We start from the raw sequence: 25,313 nt of genomic DNA, 5'->3' as shown, positions 1-25,313 counted from the left end.
TCCGATTGGCTCTGGCGCCTTCGGCGGAACACGCGGGTGTCTGGGTTGGCGGGAGTTTTTCCTAAAAGGGCTCGTAGTAGTTTCGAGAAAGAGGGGGAAAGGTGCGGTATCCTAAAAGGTGTGGGTTCTGGGGGGAATCCTGCTAACGTCTGTGTGGCTGTCAACACAGAGATGGGGCTTAAAGCCTGTTTTTGGTTTCGTTTTTTCGCTAATAATAATAATAATAATAATAATTTTTATTTATACCCCGCCCTCCCCAGCCAAGGCCGGGCTCAGGGCGGCTAACAAGCAATAATAAAACCAAATTGAATGAATACAACTTAAAAACAAGATTAAAATACAACATTAAAATATTGAAACATTAAAATGTTAAAAGTATTTATTATTAAATTATTAAAATATTAAAAGTTAAGTATTTCGGCTTCCTATTATGGCAGCACTGCCCACGGCCGCTAAGGGGTGTAGACAGTAAATAACAAATACTTAACTAAAAGCAGAAATTGTAGAAAGATTTTGACAGATTTATTTTTTTCCTGAGCACTTGCTGAGACATTTCATTCCGAATCTGCTAGACAGAGGATGTTGACAGGTGGGTGCCCTCCCCACCCCCACCCCACTAGCATAAATCCTAGCTATGTCCACAGCACTGCCTTTGGATTTTGAAACCATTTCGAAAGGGGGGGGGCAGAAAGAATCCTTTGAACACTTTGGAACCCTCACAAAGGGATTTCTGAGTAAATATGCGCTGCAGAGTGCGTTTAATCTTCCACTTGACTATACGGAGGGGGAGCTATTTACATAGTGAAATCCCAGCGTTTTTTGTCACAAAAAATCCCCCCAAAACATAAGGATAGCCTCCTGGATCAGGCCAGTGGCCATCTAGTCCAATATCTTGTTTTGACAGTGGATACCTAGAAGTCCGTGGGAAAACTGCAAGCAGGACAGGAGAGCCATGGTCTCCAGCAACTAATGATATTATTATTATTATTATTATTATTATTATTATTATTATTATTATTATTATTATTATTTTCAGAAGTATTGCAGACTCCTACATACAGGAGGCAGCGTACAGCCATCATGCCAAGTAGCAATTAATAGTCTTATTCTCCACGAAGTGTTTTCATCCCCTTTTGAAGCCATCCAGGCTGGTGCCATCACAGCCTTTGGTTGGAATTGAATTCCATACTTTAACTGTGCACTCTAAAACTATATGCAGGGCTTTTTTTCCCAGCTGGAACTCTCCAGAACTCATTTCCGGCACCTCTCAGGTGGGTGCCATTGCCACTACTGTGGTACCTCGGTTTCCAAACTTAATCCGTTCTGGAAGTCCGTTCTTAAACCAAATGCATTCTTAAACCGAGGCGCACTTTCCCTAATGAAGCCTCCCACCTCCGGTGCCCTTCCACCGTTCGGCTTCTGTTTGTAGACTGAGGTAAAGTTCACAAACCAGAACACTACTTGCAGTTTTGCAGAGTTCGTAAACCAAATATAGTCATACCTCAGGTTGAATTTGCTTCAGGTTGAGCGCTTTCGGGTTGCGCTCTGCGGCAACCCGGAAGTAACGGAGTGTGTTACTTCCGGGTTTTGCCACATGCGGAGACGCTCGAAATGACGTCATGCGCGGAAGCAGCAAAACACGAGATGCGCCATCGCGTCTTACGTTCCATTCAGGATGCAAACGGGGCTTCGGAACAGATTCCGTTCGCATCCCGAAGTACCACTGTAGTTTGTAAATAGGACTGTTCGTAAACCGAGGTGGCACTGTACACTGACAGCAAGGGAAGCGTTCATGTTGAGTTCCAGCACCTCTTTTTTAAGAAAAACAGCACTGACTATAAGAGTCTCGTGAAAGTGTCTTGCAAAAACGATAATAGAGCTGTTTGGCACCTTAAAGAATGACACTGCATTCTTATACCTATTTATCTGGAAGTCATTGCCATCCAGCAAATGCATTGCATTAGGCTGTAATGGCATACGCTTTCATAAAGCCAAGCCTGCAACCCCCTTCATCAGGTGTAGATGTGTTATAGTCTTTGTGTCTGTATCGAAAGACTGTTGTGGCACCTTTCAAATTAATACCTTTATTGAGGTATTGATTTTATAGTATTTATTAATCTGATTGTTCCTTGGATGCATGAACTGCAGACTACAGTTGATTGGGAGTATATGTTAGTGTAAAAGGAGAAAAAGCGTAAAAGTTCAAGTTGATGGGCAATGAACCACAAGAAGTACACAATATGCATGTGCAGAATAAGCACAGCGACCTTTTGCAATGCAGTAATTGGCAATAACAAACATTTTAGCTTTGCTCAGTAAATTAACACAGGAAACCATTGCCGCTATTCAGATCCATATGAACAGAAGCATACTTCTCAGTGAGCTGCAATTCAGAAGTTTCACATGAAACTTGAGAGAGAGGGGGAAATTAAACATGCTATTTTTTTTTTAAATGGTGCAGGATCAAATTAAAGAAGTTAGAATGGTACACAGCTATGTCATGAGGACCCCTGCCAGCAGGAACATTCTCAAATCTAAGGGAGATTCTTATCAATTAAAAAAATGTCAGTAGGAGCAGATTGCATTCCACAAATTAAAGGGAAATATGCAGCCACTGTGAAATGGGTGAGTTCGTTTGCTTATTGTCATTTTATCACTTACACAGCGCAAAAAATGTGCTGTGCGGATTAGCATTTAGGACAGTCCAGTCCCACAGGCTCACAATCTAATAGAAACTATACAAAAGGAAAAGAGAATAGTGAGGGATGAGAAAAGCAAGCAAATTCAGATATCAAGTCTTTCCCATGACAGAATTGCATAGTAAATTGGTACCCTGCCCTTCCACCAAAGAATCCCAAGCACTGTCAATTGGGGGCAGTTGTCCCATTTGTTTTCACAAAAACCCTGTGAGGTAAGTTAGACAGAGAAGGTGCAACTGGTTTGAACACCCTTGCAAGCTTCCTGTTCTCAGCAGGAAACAGAGCCAAGCTTCTGTCCAGTTCACCTCGCTATCCTGTTACTATGGCTTATTATCACTTGTATGCTTTTCTTTCTCTGGGCCAGTGGTCAGTAAACTTTTTCAGCAGGGGGCCAGTCCACTGTCCCTCAGACCTTGTGGGGGGCCAGACTATATTTTTTTGGGGGGGGGGGAATGAACAAATTCCTATGCCTCACAAATAACCCAGAGATGCATTTTAAATAAAAGGACACATTCTGCTCATGTAAAAGCACACTGATTCCCGGACAGTCCGCTGGCAGGATTGAGAGGGCGATTGGGTCAGATCCGGCCCCCGTGCCTTAGTTTGCCTACCCATGCTCTGGGCCGTCTGAGCCCACCAAACATTGCACTTATTCTTGAACTGGGTGCAAAAGGAGCCAGAGGCGAATGGGTTCACCAGGCAGCTGAAGGCGCCCTGTAATCTCACCCCTGGTACCCTTTAATGAAGTTGCATAACTGGCAATTTCACTCTCTCTCGTCTTCTCTCTCTCATTATGCTTCCATCGCTCGTCCCCTCCTGAAGGAGCCCTAGTGTTTCAGCCTTGCCCACCCCCTCCCCTGAACTTCCAGCAAAGGAATCTCATAAGGGGGGCCCATTGTGTTCACCCTGCAAACTTGTGACTTAGGTCACACACATCCCATGGCTCCCCGCTATTAGAAAGGGGAGGGGGCAGGCGAGGAGAGAAAGTGATGCCCTTCGCGCCCAGAGGAGGGGAGGGTGTATGCAAATGAGCTCCCTTTCTTATATGCCCCCAGCTCTCTACTCCACTCCTTCGCCTCTAGAAGCTCAGGAGGCTACAAAGAACTCGAAGAGCTAAGATGCCACGGACCTGGTACCTGTGGGTTGTGATTGGGGCCCTTCTGGCCGTAGCTACGGCTCAACACAGTAAGTACAGTCCAGTTTTTCCTTATACGGCGAACGATAACCATTTATTTTACTGGCTGTTTCATCAGTTAGACTGACCTCCATCACATGTAGGGGGTCTTGAGTGCTGGAATTGATTTTGCAGAATCCGTCTGGTTAAATATTGGACCCGGAAACTCAAGAGTCCTAACTCTAGCCCAGGTATATGTCCATGAGCAAATCTGCGTGGAGGACAGTGCCTGCTCCCACACTGTTATTACAAGGCTACAGAGACTACATTTCTTATTTCATCCTGTACAAGCATAAGAAGCAGAGCAGCCACTTGTCTCTAAGCTGTTAATTGATGGATTCGTCTTTGTAGCCCAACCTGCCTGCCGAGTGATTAACGTTTATAATATCATAACACACATAAGCAGCATAGGAGAGAATATGCAAAGGAAACTATACAGCATAAGGATCAAAGGAGCGTGAAACTCAGTTGTATGTTGCAGCACGTGAATAATACACCTCTCGATACCTTACTCGTTTTGCTTGGTGTTCAATTTGCTGTCACATTGCAACTACATTTCCCTGCTCCTCAAATCATTGTTCTTTTGCATCTGCATTGATTTTTTTAATGCAAGTACGTATTTTGATTCCCACTACATTGCAATAAGACTGGGAGAAAAATTAGGCAAAAGATCCCCAGCAAAGGGCATTTGTGAGGCTTAAGTTTTAAATCGGCTCCGAACACAAAATAAAAGCCTACATGCCAAATTCCTTCTTACAGCATTCAAATGTGACTCAAACAGCGCAAGGGGGACTCAGATCTGCTTTGTAATGCCATAAATGCCAATGCATTTGTGTGTGTCTCCATTATTTTACTTCCATGCAAGGTTCTCAGAAGGAACGCAAGCCTAAAAGTCTTTTGCACGTTTTTTAATTGGAATTCTCAGATTGGGAAGTCTCTGAGAGAAGCCTGTTCAAAAGCCGGTTTCCACTGAGTCAGAGCTGTTGGGTCCTTTTACAGAAACAATTTCAGTGTCCACAAATGTTTATCGAAATGTTTAGTTGAGTGACTGAACCTTTCGCCCTCTAAAATAAACCATTTATTTATTCTGGGCACCCCACATTTAAAGCGTATTCAACACCCCTTTAAAGCACATGGCGTCCCTGCAAAGAACCCTGCGAACAGTCATGTGCTAAGGGTGCTGGGAATTGTAGCTCTGTGTAGGTGGAACTACAGTTCCCAGGATCCCTTGCGGCGGGGAAGTCGTGTTTATTGGATGTGCTTTAAATGTGTGCCATGGGTCTGCCCCAAGAACAACTAATTTTACCTCCAAGATCAAGACAACTTTCTGGAGCTGCAGGCCAAACTAAATGCAACAACTTTCATGCAGGTAGCAGCTGCATGAATAGATATATATGTTGTTGTTGTTGTTTAGTCGTTTAGCCGTGTCTGACTCTTCGTGACCCCATGGACCAGAGCATGCCAGGCACTCCTGTCTTCCACTGCCTCCCACAGTTCGGTCAAATTCATGCTGGTAGTTTCGAGAACACTATCCAACCATCTTGTCCTCTGTTGTCCCCTTCTCCTTGTGCCCCCCATCTTTCCCCACATCAGGGTCTTTTCCAGGGAGTCTTCTCTTCTCATGAGGTGGCCAAAGTATTGGAGCCTCAGCTTCAGGATCTGTCCTTCCAGTGAGCACTCAGGGCTGATTTCCTTAAGAATGGATACATTTGATCTTATTGCAGTCCATGGGACTCTCAAGAGTCTCCTCCAGCACCATAATTCAAAAGCATCAATTCTTCAGCGATCAGCCTTCTTTATGGTCCAGCTCTCACTGCCATACATGACTAATATAGATAGATAATTAGATAGATAGATGATAGATAGATGATAGATAGATAGATAGATAGATAGATAAGATAGATAGACAGACAGACAGACAGACAGATAGATTTACAGAGCATGTGTGATCCAAATCTGGGCTCTAGCAGGCCCCTCTAACCTGGAATACAGAATTAATTCTCAGGGTAACCATGGTAGAAAAGAATGCAGACCTGAAAAAGAAAAGCCTTTTGAATTTGTGTGGCTCTAGTTTTGAATGTTGGCTTATTTCTGGCATAATCGGGTGGCACGTGAGGATTAGCCCTTCTCTGGGGGGCTGTTTTGGCCCCCACCCATCCCAGTGTGTGGAGAGGAAAAATAGTGATACCACTCTGCCTTATGAAATGGCATTAAATGTATTCATTGACTTAATGGGTTACGGCAGAGGCAGGAATATGCACACACACAGCCGCAAAGCCAAACCTCGTGGTGATCTGGATTTGTGCTGGGGAGGTCCAGACCCTCCCCGCGCCCCTCTAATCCCCTTGTGGTGCTGCTGGCTGGCTGGGATGTGGAATGTGTATTTGTGCTCCATACGCAGAGAAGACTTAACGATGGCGACTCTCTGCGCTGGAAGTCAGATCGCATTAGGAGCTGGTCTAATTGCATTAAGGAGGGAGAAGACTTTGTAGGTGAAATTCGGCCGGCTTGAAACTCCCAGCCACTGGGCATGGCCGTACATTCTTTGGCCAGATTAAAGATCTCAAAGGTGGTACTCTCTCTCGCACACACACCCATTTTTGCAACACAGTGTGTTGCACCGGTGCAAAATCGCAATCGCTGGTCAGTTTAGTGCGACCGTGTGCGATCAAATCGGTGCCATCCGCATTAGATCGGTTATGCGCAGGCTGTGCGCATGATGCGCAGTTGAGCCACAGGATCCAGATTGTGCACCAGTGCAGCCGCTTATGTCATGCTAATCCTAGGCTGTTGCACCTGTCCTTGCTGGTTTTTCTGCTTATAGCAAACTAGAGGAAAAGGAGAGTGTGAACAGACACAATCCTGTGGATTAAGTCTCCCTTTCCCCACAGCGGTCCCTAACACCATTTTGGTCTGTCCCAGGTTTATCTCCAGTATCACTTTCTAAAGTGAGAGCTGATGTTGTAGGGGATAGATAGTGTGCTCCAGAATGTTTTGTGGGAGGTCTCAGAAGAAAAGTAATTGGGAATGCCCAAATTGGCCTTAATTGTTACACCCTAGCCTCCAGCTATGAAGGAGATATGTCTTTATTGTTACACACTGGCAGAGTGGGAAATAATACAGCATCGTAAAAGGTCAGGGGCTGCCATAACCATTGACAACTGGATGAAGGAATAGATGGACCATAATAATAATAATAATTATTTATACCCGGCTCTCCCTAGCCAAGACCGGGCTCAGGGCAGCTAACACCAGATATAAAACAATTGATTAAAAACAAAATTAAAATACAACATTAAAATGCAGTCTCATTTCAATAGAAACTCAAATCAAAAACTTTTGGGGGATAAAAACATCAAATCTTCACCAAGGCCAACTATTCAGACTGGTCCTACGTGGGCCAGAAAAAAGCCAGGGAAGTCATCAAATAGGAGTTTCATCACAGAAGGAGAAAGGGAAAAGGAAAGAGGGGGAGGGAATCAAATTGGCTCCAAGCCAAAGGCCAGGTGGAACAGCTCTGTCTTACAGGCCCTGCGGAAAGAAATCAGATCCTGCAGGGCCCTGGTCTCATGAGGCAGAGCGTTCCACCAGGCCGGAGCCAGTGTTGAAAAGGCCCTGGCTCTGAATCTAACTTCCTTAGGGCCCGGGACCTCTAGGGTGTTGCTATTTATGGACCTTAAGGTCCTCCGTGAGGCATACTGGGAGAGGCGGTCCCGTAGGTACGAGGGTCCTTAGACCATAAGGCTAAGCACAGAATCGGGGCGGCCTGGCATTCACTGGATGTGGCTCTGACAAGGAGGAGAGAGAGTTCATCCCATGCAAAAGCTCCTGGGTTCATGCCCCAACATCTTCAGGTAGGACCAGGGAAGACTCTTGCATGAAGCTCAGGAAAGCAGCTGCCAACCAGTGTAGTTAGCATGGAGCCTAGATGGCCTGGGAGGCTGATCTGCTCATTGAACAGCTTGATATATTTCTAGACTGGTTTTTTTGGCAGCAAGTTTTTCTACCCAATTCCTTCTCTCCATCTGGAGACTGGAAACCAAAGTTTCAACAAGGGAAGAGCAGGCTGTGTAACTTAAAACCCAAGACCATCCGGAATGACAGTGACTCCAACAAGGATGCCAGAGCTATTGGCGTCACTACCTACAGATAATGCTGCCAGGGTGGAAGAGGGAGAAGTGAGGCGAATATTAAAGGAGGTAAACACGAGGAAGGCTATGGGGCCAGATGGGGTGGCTGGCAGAGAAAATAATTGGGTGCACTCTCCCCACCTTAGATCAAATCTATGCTGTCAGGTGCCATAAGAAAGCGGCAGAGATAGCGCAGGATAGTACGCACCCCGTAAATGATCACTTTCAGCTTCTGCCTTCTGGAAGAAGTTCTAGGGTTATAAAGGCCAGGAGAAACAGTTTCTACGCAAATGCAATTCTGGTTCTAAACACAGCATAAGGGGTCTCTATAGTATAGTGTATTTTAAAATGGGGTTTCAGAGTTTTTGAATGTTTTATGTAGTTTTTCAATTTCATTGTTCTGCATGGGACAATGACAATAAAGATATCGTATCGTATAACCCAACCACTATTTTCTAACTTAAGATCCTGGGAACCATCATTTGTTAACGGCTCCGGGAATTGTAGCTCTCTGAGGGGTAAACTACAGTTCCCAGGATCCTCGGGGAAGTCATGTGCTTGAGATGCCAGACGCACCCTCCTCTCTGATCGCATCTGCATCCAGTTGTGTTTCAAGGAGTGAATTCTCCTTCCAGCTCGCCGCCCTTTGCAGAACTCTCCCCCACCATTTCTCTTCATGGCAAGGAGCCCAGGACTTTACTCCTCTGCCGCGGGTGCAGGCGGCATGTGATGGCTCAGCCCTCACAGTGCCGTGGGGCTCCCATCACATGCAGCCTGGCAGGCTGTGCCCAAGCTCTTTCATGTGACTCTCAGCTGAGGGCAGGGCTCTGGAGCTGAACGATGGGTCGACAAGGCACAGGCTACGAGAGTCTGGACCGGCAACCTCCAGCCGGAAGCTCACACATAAAAGAAAGCTGGCAAAGAGTGGTTTGCTTGCATAATGTGGGGAGGTTGTCGTTTGCTCCCGGGGCCTGGCGGAAAGTACAGTGGCACCTCAGGTTACATACGCTTCAGGTTACAGACACTTCAGGTCACAGACTCTGCTAACCCAGAAATAGGTTAAGAACTTTGCTTCAGGATGAGAACAGAAATCGTGCTCCGGCAGCGGGAGGCCCCATTAGCTAAAGTGGTGCTTCCGGTTAAGAACAGTTTCAGGTTAAGAACAGACCTCCAGAACGAATTAAGTACTTAACCTGAGGTACCACTGTAAAGATGAATGTCCATTTAGATTTGGGAAGGGGTGGCAAGCTGTGTTGTCCAGATGCATTAGCAGCTGAAAGATTTGAATATATCACAGAGTGGCCGGACTGAGAAGTGCCACACTTACCTTTTTTAAATATTTAACTGAATTTTAACAAATCAACTTCAACTTTAATACAAATTTCCTGAACAGTTTAGACTTCCTACCCTTTATCCTCCGTGATGTTTTGGTTCCCACCCTTTTCATTGTGTAACCTATTTAGATCTCGTACTTATTTCCTCTGTTGCAATTGTTGTCGTTTCCCTTCCGCTGCTTAGAGTTTGAATCCTGATCAGTCACGACTTCCTTGGACTGTGATACTTCCTCAGATAGTCCAAAACGGGTCTCCACTCTTCCATACAAAGTTCATCATTTTGATCTCGCTGTCGATTTTACCGTTTCCGTGTAGTCCTTTAGCTTTAAGATCCATTCTTCCTTGGATGGAACTTCTCCTTCCTTCCATTTCTGTGTAAATAGGATTTTGGCTGTTGTTGTTGCACACATAAATAATCATCTTCTTTCAGACATTTGTTCCTATTATCCCTAAAAGGAAAGCTTCAGGGGTTTTTTTGCGGGGGAGCCAATTTTATCATTTTCTTCATTTTGTTACGTATCATTTCGCAACCCCCACTTAGCTTTTGCACATGTCCATCCCAAATGGGGGGAAAAGACCTTTCAGTATGTTTAAATTTCCAACATTTGCCTGACACATTCTTTATACACCTTAGCCAATTTATTTGTCCATGTATCATTTAGCCAGCACCTTTTTCTGTGAAGCTGTAGTATTATTTTGTCGCCAATATTCCCTCTAATCCCAGCGTTCAGAGGCGAGCGCCAGTTCTCATGGCACCAAAATGGCAGCATCTACCCACAAGAGAGAAGTACCCACAGGCTTGAGGAAAAAATAATTAATAAAAATTGCCTCTAGAGGGGAGGGAATCATGCTCAGTGATGGAACAGAACACCCTGGAGCAGGGCTTGGTTGGGTGGTCGGCTGGACAAACACTGAGCAGGCAGTCTCCATACTGCACCAATGGACAGTCAGCAGGAAAAGGCGTAATTGCTGTATTGCGAACGCCGTACAGCAAATCCCAGATGCGCACATAAATTAAGTGCACTGAAAGAGTAAGGGGTATCCAGTATGATCACCCAATTTTTAAAATTCTGTGGAATTGCTATGTGCTGTGTAGATTATGGAAGTGGTGTGGATGCTCACCGTTTAAGACTTAGATTTTAAGTCACCAAAAGACGCCCGAGAAGTAATTAGAGGTTAGGGAGCATCCGTGTATCTGATGAGGATCCCCTGGGGGGGCAGGGGAAGAGCGGCCGACATTTGCAAAGAGGGTGTCTGAGGACTTTTCCAGATGATTGCTCTAAGGCGGAAAGAACATGCAGCCATTAGTGGTTGTGAAGAATGCAAACTTCTCTTCCTGTCCCCCACCCCACCCCCAGCCAAGCTTCCATAGTAGAGGGAACTGCTCAGTCTTTAACATTTTACCTTGAGGGAAATGCAATTGCTTTTTGCACCTGCCAGTGGCGTAGCGTGGGTTGTCAGCACCCGGGGCAAGGCAAGTAATTTGCGCCCCCTAACCCGTGGATTTGCGCCCCCCTAACCCTAACCCCCAGATGTTGCGGCCGGGCCCCCCCTGCACCCCCCACGCTACGCCACTGGCACCTGCTAGCAATTCCATTGCAACTTGCAGTGCCCATGCGGAAAGGCGTTTTGTGATTGTGCTTGAAATGCTGATGGAATCTGCACAGCTTGCGGACTTAACATATACTAGAATAAGAGAGACATACTATAAGAGAATACTAGAAAAGCAGAGACATCACCTTGCCAACAAAGGTCCGTATAGTTAAAGCTATGGAAGTGAGAGCTGGACCATAAAGAAGGCTGATCGCCAAAGAATTGATGCCTTTGAATTATGGTGCTGGAGGAGACTCTTGAGAGTCCCACGGACTGCAAGAAGATCAAACCTATCCATTCTTAAGGAAATCAGCCCTGAGTGCTCACTGGAAGGACAGGTCCTGAAGCTGAGGTTCCAATACTTTGGCCATCTCGTGAGAAGAGAAGACTCCCTGGAAAAAACCCTGATGTTGGGAAAGATGGAGGACACAAGGAGAAGGGGACAACAGAGGACGAGATGGTTGGACAGTGTTCTCGAAGCTACCAGCATGAATTTGACCAAACTGCGGGAGGCAGTGGAAGACAGAAGTGCCTGGTGTGCTCTGGTCCATGGAGTCACGAAGAGTCGGACACGACTAAACAACAACAACAAAGAATAAGAGAACAAGAAGAACATACATTTAGAGAAGACTGGAAAATGTTTATTGAATATATGGAGGGGAAATTGTGTATACTTGAAAACGGCGGCATTAAGACAAATTCAACAGTGTAAATAACTTTTGATAGATGTAATAATGGAATACTGAATGGTTTAATTTATGTAAACTATGCAGGGAGTTATGATATGCAGAATGAACCATGGAAAGAGAAGAAGGGAAGTCCTTTGATATTTTAAGGATGTTTAAATATTGACATCCAATGCCCTTTAAAATGTTTGGAGGGAGGGAGGTAAATTGGAATGTTTTTGTTTTGGTTATTTTGTGTTTGTGATTTTATCCTGTTAACTGCCATGAGACCTGTGGGTATAGGGTGGTATACAATTTTTAATAATAATAATAATAATAATAATAATAATAATAATGCTCTTGAGCATCTGCCATAAGATGCTGGGAGAGGAGGAGGACAGCTGCCAGCAGCCCTTTAGAGGACTTTCTACCTTTCTGTTATACTGGGATCCTTGGAAAGAGAAGACCCCCAAGCCGGAAGATTTTCAGAGCCCAGCACAGACTGGTGAGCTTTAATGCTGTGGGTCTCAGCGATTAATCCAATCAGACCCACTCATCCCTCAGTGCAGTCAAAGACCTGGGACTGACTGGGCTGCAATTCTTCACGTGCTTTAAAATCCTGGCTTGGAACAATGAATTGGGGGTGTTGTTAGGTAATGTTGTACTCTGGACTTTAATAATCTTCAGCTGGTAATTGGGGCTGGCTCTACCATTAAGCAGACAGCTGCCTGAAGCAGTGGGTACTGGGGTTCCCCCCCCCCCATGTTATTGCATATCCGGAGGGGGGGCACTCTTGCACCATAGCATGACAAAAGCAGGACAAACATTAAATTCGGAACATTTGCGGTATGAACTATTACAGGCATTCAGCAGGAAAATACAAGACATGTGCTAACTGGAAATAAAGTTGTATATCTGCCCCCAAATCCTTTGCAGACGCAAACAGTATTCGAAACAAAATTCAAAAAAATTCCTTCCAGTAGCACCTTAGAGACCAACTAAGTTTGTTATTGGTATGAGCTTTTGTGTGCATGCACATGAAAGCTCATACCAATAACAAGTGCACATACACACAAAAGCTCATACTAATAACAAACTTAGTTGGTCTCTAGGGACGCGGGTGGCGCTGTGGGTTAAACCACAGAGCCTAGGGCTTGCCGATCAGAATCCCCGCAATGGGGTGAGCTCCTGTTGCTCGGTCCCTGCTCCTGCCAACCTAGCAGTTTGAAAGCACGTCAAAGTACAAGTAGATAAGTAGGTACCACTCCAGTGGGAAGGTAAACAGCGTTTCCATGCGCTGCTCTGGTTCGCCAGAAGCGGCTTAGTCATGCTGGCCACATGACCCGGAAGCTGTACGCTGGCTCCCTTGGCCAATAAAGCGAGATGAGCGCCGCAACCCCAGAGTCGGCCACGACTGGACCCAATGGTCAGGGGTCCCTTTACCTTTACCTAAGGTGCTACTGGAAGGAATTTTTTTATTTTGTTTCGACTACGGCAGACCAACACGGCTACCTACCTGTAACTAGCAAACAGTATTGAAGGTGGGCTCATGTATAAACTACCTAAGTGCCACAATCAAGAGCACAAATGAATGTATAATAAAAAGGGCGTCTGCAGAGCCCAGTGAAAACCATTGCAATCACCGCTGTGACTGATCAGTGCTCTCATCCTGCATACGTTGAAGCTTTGTGACATTGTCATTTTATTCACCCATGCTATGATTCTGTAGTCGGCAATTACTGCTGCTGGTGTGCATCTCTCTGCAAACATTTAAGCTTTAACTTAGTTGTTACGGGATGTAAATTTTGCAACTCCAACCCTTTGCACGCTTCCCAAGAGCACCCCTCTTCATAAGCGACGTGTTGGAGACCACACGCGCCAGAAAACAGCTTGACCCCCCTGCTCTTCTCTTTCTTTTTAGGGGCCGGGGTCAGGAACAGGAGCAACAGGTGGGGACAAAACTGGAGCCAGAAGCACTCTTCCTACAAGACTTGGAACTCCAGACTTTACCCACAGTGGAGGCAGGGAGACGCCAGGCAGAGGAACTGCTGGAGAGGTGAGGACTAACTGAACCGAGGACATAAGCCTTCCAGTTACCCATGAGAAAGAAACCCTACAGGTGGAGACTTCTTCTGGGCCTCAACCCCAAGGGTTCTGAGGGACGTTGACCCCTTTCTTTTCCCTCCCCCCATCCAGGAGGCGATGTGACGTTTGACATCAGCAACGATGCCCCAACTATAACAGGTGCCAAAGCCACGTTCAGCATTGCCCTGCGCTTCCCTGGCAACCAGACGGTTCTACCAGACGGAAGCATTGTGTGGACCCAGAACTGCACCATAAATGGTGAGCTGAAGTCCCTGCAGAGGCACCGATGCCTCTCTTTCTCCCTCTGATCTTTCCTGGCCCCACAACTGTGGGTGCTCGGGCCTGTGGGTGACATTATATATATCTCTCCCCAGCCACTCTGGACGGCTCCCAACAGAACATTAAAAACATGTTAAAACATCAAACATTAAAAACTTCCCTAAACAGGGCTGCCTTCAGATGTCTTCTAAAAGTCAGATATAGTGGTACCTCGGGTTAAGTACTTAATTCGTTCTTAACCTGAAACTGTTCTTAACCTGAAGCACCACTGCTGCTGCTGCACCGCCGGAGCACAATTTCTGTTCTCATCTTGAAGCAAAGTTCTTAACCTGAGGTACCACTATTTCTGGGTTAGCAGAATCTGTAACCTGAAGCGTATGTAACCTGAGGTACCACTGCAGTTGTTTATTTCCTCGACATCTGATGGGAGGGTGTTCCACAGGGCGGGCGCCACTACTGAGAAGGCCCTCTGCCAGGTTCTCTGTAACTTGGCTTCTCACAGGGAGGGAACCACCAGAAGGCCCTCGGCGCTGGACCTGAGTGTCTGGGCTGAGCGATGGGGGTGGAGGCGCTCCTTCAGGTATACTGGGCCGAGGCAGTGTGCATGGCTGGCCCTGACACTAAAATTTGTGGGTGACCAGCCCCTTCATGGGGAATTTTGTGGGTGCTCCTTCACCCAGGGCCCCAAAGTATTGGCACATACGTTTCCTATCCTTGCCTTGCAGGTACCCGTGTGACGCAAGGAGAACCCGTTTTCCCCAATCAGGAGACTGACAACTCGGACTGCTTCTTCCCTGACGGGCAGCCCTTCTCCCAGAGCGACCGCCGCAAGCGTGGCAAGTTCGTCTACGTCTGGCAGGCGTGGGGTAAGCGCCTGCTTCCTGGCTGATAAGGGACAGCTTCCTCGCACACGGAAGTCCCGGGGCCACCTCTTAGCGCAGGGATAGCCAACATGGTGCCCTGCAGACGTTGCTGGAATTGCAACTTCCATCACCTCTCACCATTGTCCACGCTGTCCATTGGGCCCCATCTGTGCTATAGCTTTAAAACATGACAATACCACTTTAAACGGCTTCCCCCCAAAGAATTATGGGAAGTGTAGTTTGTTAAGGGTGCTGAGAGTTGTTAGGAGACCTACTGAGCTATAGCCCCTCTTTCAGTGCAAGTTGGAGAGTCTTTTGATATGTGACTGTCTGGGTCATCAGAACTTAAAATACTGCAGGGTTCAGCATCATTGCATTTCAAACTGCACCAGAACAAATTTCCTCATTGCAGCCACCTCCCTTGTGGGGTCGTCGCATCCTGCACTCCTTTGCCCATTATAATCGCCCTGCCTATAGGAAGGATAACAAACAGAAGGCTGGAGAGCCTCTTTCTGTTCTTCCCTTGGGAGAATTGCGTATATGGACAGATTCCCCCACTTTTCTGATTGTATACTGCTTAGACTTCACTGTACAACTCGATGATTAAGCCCCTGGGTGAGAAGAAACACTAATTGCACCGGAACAGTGTTGACTCAAAGGGACACGGGTGGCGCTGTGGGTTAAACCACAGAGCCTAGGACTTGCCGATCAGAAGGTTGGCGGTTCGAATCCCCGCAACAGGGTGAGCTCCCATTGCTCGGTCCCTGCTCCTGCCAACCTAGAAGTTTGAAAGCACGTCAAAGTGCAAGTAGATAAATAGGTACCACTCTGGCGGGAAGGTAAATGGCATTTCTGTGCGCTGCTCTGGTTTGCCAGAAGCGGCTTAGTCATGCTGGCCACATGACCCGGAAGCTGTACGCCGGCTCCCTCGGCCAATAAAGCGAGATGAGCGCCACAACCCCAGAGTTGGTCACGACTGGACCTAATGGTCAGGGGTCCTTTTACCTTTACCTTAGTGTTGTCTCGAGAGTCGATGCTGCTTCTGCCAACTACATGAGTGACCATAAAGGAAAAGACTTATTCTACAATTTATTTGTTTTCTTGTTTATACTCATTATGGAGCGATTGCCCTCGGTGATATTTTTGTGTGTGACTTTGCATTTTGCTAGTATATCACCACCCTGTGTATTGTTGGTTGCAGGGAGGTATTGGCAGGTGGTAGATGGTCCCTCGTCCCTGCTGACTGTTGAGACAGCCGATGTACCCCTGGGCTCCTACACCATGGAAGTGGAAGTCTATCACTACCGGGGACGTGAGAAATTCATCCCTATTGGTAGCACCACTTCAGAGTTCAGCATCACTGGTAGGTCTGGGTGAGCGGGCTCTTTTGCTGTGGGTGGGGAAGCAGTGTTTGAATCATGGAGGCAGCAGGAAAGTAAGGGGCCCTTAATGCAGTTCACAAGCGCAACCCCTGGGCTCCAATAAATATTACCTCCCTGCAGGAGAGATAACGGTAAAAAGAAAAGGAGATCGATCTGTGTTTTTTTTCAGTGAGAGCATTGCCCCAGAGGTATCGAAGGGAAATGGATTTAAAATGGATTAATGGTGATTATAGACAGATAAGAGAGGATTTGCTGTACTCGAATATTTTATGGATAGGTTATAACAAGGTACAAGAATCATAGCAGAAATTGGAACTTGAACAGTTTATATGTGGGGAGAACAGATTACAGTGGTACCTCGGGTTACATACGCTTCAGGTTACAGACTCCGCTGACCCAGAAATAGGTTTAAGAACTTTGCTTCAGGATGAGAACAGAAATTGTGCTCCGGCAGCACAGCAGCAGCGGGAGGCCCCATTAGCTAAGGTGGTGCTTCAGGTTAAGAACAGTTTCAGGTTAAGAACGGACCTCTGGAACGAATTAAGTACTTAACCCAAGGTACCACTGTAGTGAATTTGAAATGAAAGGTGGGTAAGATACTTGGAGCAGCAAGAGACGGAGGAAAAGGAAGAAATATTGGGGCTGGTGCCTGGGAAATCAGCTTTTAAATCAGTATTAAATTTGTGACAATTTGTTAAAAGTTGCCGTAAATCAATAAAAAAAACCTGGCAAATCTTACCTCCCTACAAGGGATGTGGGTGGCGCTGTGGGTTAAACCACAGAGCCTAGGACTTGCCGATCACAAGGTCGGCGGTTCGAATCCCCGCGGCAGGGTGAGCTCCCATTGCTCGGTCCTTGCTCCTGCCAACCTAGCAGTTCGAAAGCACGTCAAAGTGCCAGTAGATAAATAGGTACCACTCCGGCGGGAAGGTAAACGCCGTTTCCGTGTGCTGCCCAGAAGCGGCTTAGTCATGCTGGCCACATGACCCGGAAGCTGTAGGCTGGCTCCCTCGGCCAATCAAGCGAGATGAGCACCGCAACCCCAGAGTCGGCCATGACTGGACCTAATAGTCAGGGGTCCCTTTACCTTTACCTCGCTACAAACCCATCTAAAACAGTAGCTAATGGGTGCATCACAAAAACTAGGAGGGCTGAGTTGCTCTCGTGATGGAAACACTGACTGTAGGGCAGGTTGATAGCTCAGGAGCCACTGAGGACCAGCAGGAGAGGCTGGTTAAGCAAGAACGGAGCAGACCAAGTGTGATTCATGGAAAGGTGAGGGGGGAGGACGATGTTAGTTCTCCATCTGCTGCCCTTTCTTGCCTTACTTCCATGCCCATAGCTGACTCTCTGCTCTGCTTCCCAGACCAGATCCCGTTCAACGTGGACATTGCACAAGTGCTGGATGTCGACGGGACCGACGGGCGCTTTGTGCGCAACCGGGCCATCGCATTTGGCGTACGCCTCCACGACCCCAGCCAATACCTGCGCGACGCCGACATCTCCTACTCCTGGGATTTCGGCGACCAGAGCGGGACTCTGATATCCCGGGCCGCCATGGTCACCCACACCTACCTTGCCGCCGGCACCTTCAGCCCTCGCGTCATCCTCCAGGCCGCCATCCCCTTGGCCGATTGCGGAAGCAGCACCACGGAGGAGCCATCCGTTGCCCCCACGGCAGACCCGAGCGGTACCACGGTGCCGAGTGGCACGACAGCCCAAGGCACCGCGGCCTTGCCCACCGTCAGCAGCATAACCGGGTCAGGATCCGCGGGTGTCCCAACCTCAGGTAAGTACTGGTGCTTCTCCTTTACTAAATATAATAATAATAATTTATTACTTATACCCTGCCCATCTGGCCGGGCCTCCCCAGCCATCCTGGGCGGCTCCCAACAAAATATTAAAAATGCGATAAAAATCAAACATTAAAAACTTCCCTAAACAGGGCAGTCTTCAGACAAAAAGTCAGATAGTTGTTTATTTCCTTGACATCTGATGGGAGGGCGTTCCACAGGGCAGGTGCCACCACCAAGAAGGCCCTCTGCCTGGTTTACAATTCCTTGATCTGGCATATTTTCTAAGCTATCCCATGGCCTCACTTAGATGGCTGCATAAAAGTGTTGTTACACCTGTAGCCGACCCATGTGGTCTTTGCTTGAACCAGCTACTGAAAGTAGTTCACCCCTAATTTACACCAGGGGTAGGCAACCTAAGGCCCATGGGCTGGATGCGGCCCAATCACCTTCTCAATCCAGCCCGCAGACGGTCCAGGAATCAGCATGTTTTTACATGAGTAGAATGTGTCGTTATATTTAAAATGCATCTCTGGGTTATTTGTGAGGCAAATACATGATAAGGTGTGCTTTAATTTAAAATGCATCTTATTTGTGGGGCAAAGGAATTTGTTCATTATTCCCCCCCCCCAAGATATAGTCCGGCCCACCACATGGTCTGAGGGATGGTGGACCGGCCCACAGCTGAAAAAGGTTGCTGACCCCTGGTCTACACTCTTGCAAAACTGCATGCTTAGAACATGTTCTGTATTACGTCTCATTCTCTCTCTGCATGTGCAGCCCCAGCCTCCGGGACGACTCAGCAGCAACCCGAGACTAGTTCTGTGGCCACTGCAGCTACTGCAGGCACTGTCACAGAGGTCAGTGCTGTGCCCGAAGGGGCAGATTTAGCCGTAGCGTCCGTGGAGCCTGTGAACGATGCCTCTGTCGCCCCAGCTGAAGACGCTACAGACATTGCGGACCCTGCAACTGTTGCCACGGCAGCGGCAGCATCTCTCCCAGCCACCACGGCTTCTGCATCTGTGTCCACCGCGGTGGCTGCATCTCTGCCAGGCACTGTGGCACCCAATTCTCCCTCCGCAGCGGCACCTGAAGGTGATCCAGGCACCCTGGCACCCACAGTTTTGTCTCCAGTAGCATCTACAGCCGAGCTTCCTGGGGCATCGACAACACTCCCTAGTGTGGCCGACACCCCGCTCTCTCCATCAGTGGCAGGTAGGTCTAGCAGGAGATTTCTTGCCTTGCTTGAGATTCAGCATGGGACCCCAAAACACCCAGCCATGATTATTCACCATGGCCCTCTTTACCCTTTCCCTCAAACGGAGGATAGCTTGCCGTGTTGACCTTGCTGAAGGCAGAGGGAATCCCAATTGGGGCTCAGGGATGGGAGATGGGCAGCGAAGGAAGCAATTTGAGGTCATTCGCATGAAGGTCAAGTCCAGCCTTTCTGTTGAAGATGTGGATACACTGGAGCAGCTGCAAAACTTCCCCAACTGAACCAGCTCCTTGCAGAGTTGTGATTTCGGACCGAGCATTCAAGAGGGTGGCACTCCTCTCCCCATGAACGCCTCACCTGCCATTCTGATCAGCTCTCGTGTTCCTGGTGCTCATCCTGCGCCCAGCTTCCCTTGCAGATTGTCCTCCTTGAACCCGCTCGTCCGTCCTACCCAGCAAACCTACAAACGTCCTTGCAGCCTTCTCGGATTCTCTCAACAGAGAGGAAGAACCACTTTGTGTCTTTTAACGCAGCTTGCTCAGCCACTGTCTGCAGCTGTTATCCTCCTGCGATCTTTGTGGGGGGGGGGGAGAAAGTGGGGGAAGGAAAGGAGGCGTTATTGTTCCTTTGGCCTTGTTCTCCCAACAGATGCCGCTGAAGATGCAGCAACCATCGATCTGACTGTGTCCGTCGTCCCAGACGCTGGAACGGTGGCGACTGAAGTGGTCCAGGTCTTGGTGAAACGCCAGGCACCTGCTGGCTGCCTCCTCTACCGCTATGGGACCTTCGAAACTAACCTGGACATTGTCCGTGAGTCCTGGGGACAGTGTGTGTGTGTGTGTGTGTGTGTGAGAGAGAGAGAGAGAGAGAGAGAGAGAGAGAGAGAGAGAGAGAGATGTGCGCAAGGATGACCACTAAACTCTGTTGATCACGTTGGGCAATATTAAGGGAAGGAGATGGTGCTTAGTGGAGCCTAAAACAGGAATGACAGAGCCTAGGACTTGCCGATCAGAAGGTCAGCGGTTCGAATCCCTGCAACGGGGTGAGCTCCCGTTGCTCGGTCCCTGCTCCTGCCAACCTAGCAGTTCAGAAGCACGTCAAAGTGCAAGTAGATAAATAGGTACTGCTCTGCCGGGAAGGTAAATGGCGTTTCCATGCGCTGCTCTGGTTTGCCAGAAGTGGCTTAGTCATGCTGGCCACATGACCAGGAAGCTGCACACTGGCTCCCTCGGCCAATAAAGCAAGATGAGCACCACAACCCCAGAGTCGGCCACGACTGGACCTAATGGTCAAGGGTCCCTTTACCTTTCCAGATATTGTTGAACTACAGCTCTCATAATCTGTGGCCATTGACCCTGCAGATGGGAGCTGTGATTCCAAAAATACTTGGGATTACTCACCCCTAATTTAAATGAAGAGGCTTCTAGTTTCCAAATTAAGACCAATTTGCAAGTACCAAAACCTTCAGCCTCACAGCCGCCAAAGGAGTGTGACAGAGCATTGAGCTCCCCAGAAGAGGATGGAGGTTGATCCAAGAGGCAATCTTTGTGGCTAGATGCAAGAACGAAGGTGTGAGGCTGGGTGTAAATAATTTCCATTCTGGTTCTAAAAACTAATAATCTCAAAATGTACCCAACTCTGCTGGTAGGCAGATCCATCTCCCCTGTGCAGCTGAGTTTGGTGCCTCTCCTTTTGGGCATCCCAAGTTTTCAACTCACCTTCAAAAGATCTCCCAAACTTCCCTTGCTTCCAGTGTTTATTCTCTGCAAGCAGAGCTGTGGGTGGGGGTGGACCCCAGTCAGAACTAGGGAATGAAAGGAGGGCGAGAGGGAGAACAAGAAAGAGGCACATCCTTGTTCTCCTTTATTGCAGAGGGCATTGAAGGTGTTGAAATTGTGGAGGTGGTGCCACTGGTGTCAGCCGTTGCTGAGAACACAGTAGATCTCACAGTGACGTGCCAAGGAAGGTAGGTTGCATAAGTAGGAGTAGCCTCTTTTGGTCTGGCTCCAAGGTCTTCCATTTTCCCGCTGAAAAATGATGGGCTGAAGCACTGGGGAAGTAGAGTTGGGCTGTTTCAAGATAGGTGTTGGGGGGGGGCAGTTATTCTGCAAAATGTCATTGATGCAAGAATAGTGCATGAACGGTGGATTTATACCGGACTGTCCCACAGACCATTTCACTTTATTAGTTGTTTGGTGATGCTTCCCCAGTGATGTTGTAAAGTGCTACCTGGAGGGACGGTCCCATGCTATGGGCACAGGAAAACCGTAAGGAAAATGCCAGAGCATTTGTGGTAGGAAGTGTTATAGCATCTCTGCAGGACGTTAAGGGGCACGGACCACTTGGAAGCAAAGCAGCATGTCTAACCCCCAGGTTTTTGTAGTGTTTAAAGCAGGAGCATGTCAACACCATCACATGCATGCATCACTGTGAATGCGCAATTGAAATGGCATTGGGAGGGAACCCTGGACTAGTGAAGAATGAAAGGAAGTTAGGAACAGGGCCAAAGGAGCTCTGAGCAGCATGCGCGTGTGCTGTTGGTGTGTGTGACATGTTGGAACACACTTGACAGTCCCTTGGGAAGCTGGGAGAGGGAGGGTAGCCACAATGAAGCTGCATCGATACTAGAAAGGGAGAGCAGTGACCTGGAGAATGCTGTGGTCATGGGAAGGAGAGAGGACTGGCTCCCAACACCTGAACGAAATAGCCTTGTCCTGCTTGCAGCCTCCCTGAGCAAGTCTGCACAATCATCTCGGACCCCGATTGTTTGACAGCCCAGGAGACTGTGTGCATCCCGGCCCAGCCCAGCCCCGACTGCCAGCTGGTTCTGCGCCAGGCCTTCAACCAGTCTGGCACCTACTGCGTCAACATCTCCCTGGCTGATGCCAACAGCCTGGCTGTGGCCAGCACCCAAGTCAGCATCCAGGGTAAGGACCAAACCTCAGGGAGGCAAAGAGCTCTTTCTGCTCCTGACGCTTAGAAGGACTTCTTGGGGGTTTGCAGGGGAAGACAACTCTCCCATCAGTTTCTCCCTGTAGTATCAGCGATGGTGTGCCTACCCTTGCTCTCAGCACCCTGGAAGGCCAAGGATGGGCCAGAGGGAGGAGGGTGGCCTCCCTGTATTTCGTGCTCTTTGATGGCATGCATTATCAGAGCAGCTGCAGAGTTGCCTTCTGAGACTAGCCTGAGGGTTGATCCATGTTCCCCAAGGAAAGATGGTGCGCTCCTCTTTTCTCTCGCTGAATGGGCAGACATTAATTTCTCTTATCTTCTCCAGCCGCAAGAACTTCAGGCTCAGCCCAAATTGCACTAGTTGTTGGAGTGGTGCTGGTCGCTGCTGCCTTAGGGGCTGTTGCCTATACCTACAGGTGAGCCTTTGTTGAGCCGCATGGGAGCCTATAGTCAGTTGAGGAACAAGAAAGTGTGTCGGTCCAGAAGCTAGTGGAATGTTGTAGGGCTGGTTAAAGCCTCTCCGCCGAGGACGGAGGCATTTTGCCAAGGCCTGCTCTAATAACCACATCCTTCTCTAGCTGGGAAGGATCCAGAGGCCTGTAAATCTGGCGGCCCCCTAACAGCAATCAAATCCTTCCTGCAGGGGATTAGCCAAGGTGGTGCCCTTCAGATGTTCTTGCACTCCACCCAGCATCCTCAGCTAGTCAGGGGCAATGGGAGTTGTAGTCCAACTACATATTGAAGCCACTATATTGGCTGTGTCTGCCTTATGGCATTTGTGTGGGACCTAACACAGGGAGGTGGCTGTTCTCTTGAACATTTACAGCTGACTTATATTGAACTAGCCCACGAGTCCACCTAGGCCAGAATTTCCCAAACTTGGGTCTCCAGCTGTTTTTGGGCTACAACTCCCATCATCCCTAGCTAGCAGGGATGATGGGAATTGTAGTCCAATCTAGGCCAACAGTGATGGCCAGTAGCCCTTTAAGATTGCAGGCAGAAGAGTTCCCTAGCTCTGCTTCCTGTGCTTTTGACTCAGGGGTGGGGGATATGTGACGTTCCAGATTGTTGCTGGACTATGACTCCAGTCACCTTTGACCACTGGCTGTGCTTGATGGAGGCTGATAGGAGCTGGAGCCCAACATGGCCCATTCCTGCTCCTCTAACTGGAAGTGCCAGAGCCTCCATGCAACACATGGGCTCTTCCAGGCATGAAGCCTCTTTAACACGACTTCTTCCACCTCATATTTGGAGAAACTACAGTGCAGAGGCAAGCTGACCAAACCCAGCCAAAGTAGCCCTGTTGGTTGTAGAACTTGTAAACCATTCTGCTCTAGCAAAGAGCAAAGCATGCCAGTGGAATGGGAAAGCTCCCCAAAGTGAACGTTCATTGCATTCAAAGCTTGTGGGCAGATAGTCAGTCTACTCTCCAAGGCTTCAACTAAGTCAGTTTTCTTCTTTCCTCTGCACACAAACCATTTCTACCACAGTTCGCCTGTCATTGCTCCCCGCAGTACTTTGTCTTCCATCTCCTCCATCCTTGGCAATCTATCCCAACCTCAAACTAACTACTTTGAATGGCCAACTCGGTAGCATGGAGCTCTCCATTGCCCAAAGTCTTCTGAGCAGAGACAAGGATGGCATGTAGATCAAGCCTACGTGGCCAAAATCCACCTGCTTTGCTGAACGAAGAAGCCTTAAAAGCCTTATTATTTCTGTTCGAAACACTGAAGGAACCAAGCTAGAAAACTGTGGCTCACTAAATATTTTACTGTCACCGTTTTCTTCCACTACAGGCATATGAAATACACACCCCTCCGTGCTGCGACATCAGCCAGCACCTCTCCCAGCAGCTGGTTACCTGACCGTACCACTGTACGCCTCTTCCTACGCCAGGCTTTTGGGCAGGGGGCCAGTGGGGAAAGCAGCCCACTGCTGAGTGGCAACGTGATCTAAAGATGGAGACGAAGGCCAAGGAAGCCAACTGAAGCCTTGCTAACTACTGAACCAGATGCCTCGTGGAGCCAGCCCTGCGAAAGGAGATAGTCTCCTCCTCTGCAGTTCTTCCACCCTAAACTGACCCCGCCCAGCATTCTTGTTCTTTTTTTAAAATTACCCGCTAAGTAAACACTCAGACTCCTTGATGGTGCCATCTCAGTGCCTGCCTGGGTGGGAGGGAAGACACAAGACCCTGCAGAGGTGCTAAATCACTTCCTTTCCTAGACCTTCTCCACATTCTGATCTGCCCCTCCAGCACCTGCCCCAAGCACCAGCTGCCCCTAATGTCTACCAATATGCCGGCTGTGAAGCCACTCTTGCACGCTAAGTTGAATAAGGTATAGGGCTGGGTGATATATCATCCAAAACTGGTTTCAAGTCCATATTGTGATATTAGTTACATAACTTTTAACCTGGCAATATATATTGTGAGTCATGGTATGTGTGTGTGCTGTGCAAAAAACACAATGTGGGGGAAAACCCATGAAGTCATACCCTTATTTCAGACATTGTGATATACGAGTATATTGCAATGTTGAAAACCAGATATCGTGCTCTCTCTCTCACTCTCTCACCTTTCCCTGTATCTACACAGCAAACTAATGTAGCAAAGAAGATTTAAAATAGCTTTCTTCATTGTGTGCCAGTTTTGTATATGCTGCAAGCCTTTTAAGTAGGGAGGGGCTGCAAAAACAACACCTCATTTACTGCCTGAAGTGATATGGTCCCTCTGCATAGATGGGCTCCTAGTTAACCACATTCCCTTGCATGATGCTGTACATGTCATGTACCTGGTGAGCATACCATAGCTGTCACTGGTGGCCATGGGGTACACTAGAGCAATGCGAAGGAAGCAGCAGCAGCAGCTTGTCAGGGCAGTTAGAGAAGCTGGAGAGTAGGAAGGCCTGGCTCTCAAGGAACAGGTTTTATAAAGTACAGCTCTCCCAAAGAGAGGTTTCTGCCTTGAAGGAGATAAGAGAGTGAGAACAGGCTGCTGTGGAATGAGCAAGATAGGAAGATCTGCAGCACACACTTGGGTGAAAGCATGTGGCAGAGCAATGCCAGGATGGGGCCCAAGACAAAGAAGGGCGATGGGATCTCAGATTTATGGGGGAATCGTTCTGCAGAGTGTGCTGTGGGGCTTCCTGGC

The 25,313-nt window shown here is 48.1% G+C and overlaps 1 protein-coding gene across 2 annotated transcripts; it reads left to right on the top strand.

The window, feature by feature from the left end:
* Positions 1-47: 47 nt before the first annotated feature.
* PMEL (premelanosome protein) lies at positions 48-24,309 on the top strand. Of its 2 annotated transcripts, XM_083727524.1 has the most exons (14): positions 79-101; positions 2,462-2,625; positions 3,755-3,884; positions 13,517-13,651; positions 13,792-13,938; positions 14,685-14,825; positions 16,024-16,185; positions 17,571-17,993; positions 18,778-19,212; positions 19,862-20,023; positions 21,086-21,179; positions 21,938-22,140; positions 22,491-22,581; positions 23,962-24,309. In XM_083727524.1, the coding sequence occupies exons 3-14, from the start codon at positions 3,818-3,820 to the stop codon at positions 24,119-24,121; spliced, it is 2,220 nt and encodes a 739-aa protein (XP_083583650.1). In that variant the 5' UTR covers positions 79-101; positions 2,462-2,625; positions 3,755-3,817; the 3' UTR covers positions 24,122-24,309. The 2 variants fall into 2 exon arrangements, with proteins under 2 accessions (XP_083583651.1, XP_083583650.1); XM_083727525.1 differs by lacking the exon at positions 2,462-2,625 and having other exon boundaries at positions 48-118.
* Positions 24,310-25,313: the final 1,004 nt, after the last annotated feature.

The sequence above is a fragment of the Podarcis gaigeae genome (genome assembly GCF_964106915.1).
Source record: "Podarcis gaigeae genome assembly, chromosome: 2".
In the NCBI taxonomy this organism is placed as follows: Eukaryota; Metazoa; Chordata; class Lepidosauria; order Squamata; family Lacertidae; genus Podarcis; species Podarcis gaigeae.
This window is presented reverse-complemented; position numbering and strand designations above follow the sequence as displayed.

Bases quoted from the DNA above. Each gene is read 5' to 3' on its own strand.
- PMEL (XM_083727525.1), top strand. From the start codon at position 3,818: ATGCCACGGACCTGGTACCTGTGGGTTGTGATTGGGGCCCTTCTGGCC. The intron at 3,885-13,516 runs GTAAGTACAGTC...CTTTCTTTTTAG, and splicing joins CGTAGCTACGGCTCAACACA to GGGCCGGGGTCAGGAACAGG. The intron at 13,652-13,791 runs GTGAGGACTAAC...CCCCCCATCCAG, and splicing joins GCAGAGGAACTGCTGGAGAG to GAGGCGATGTGACGTTTGAC.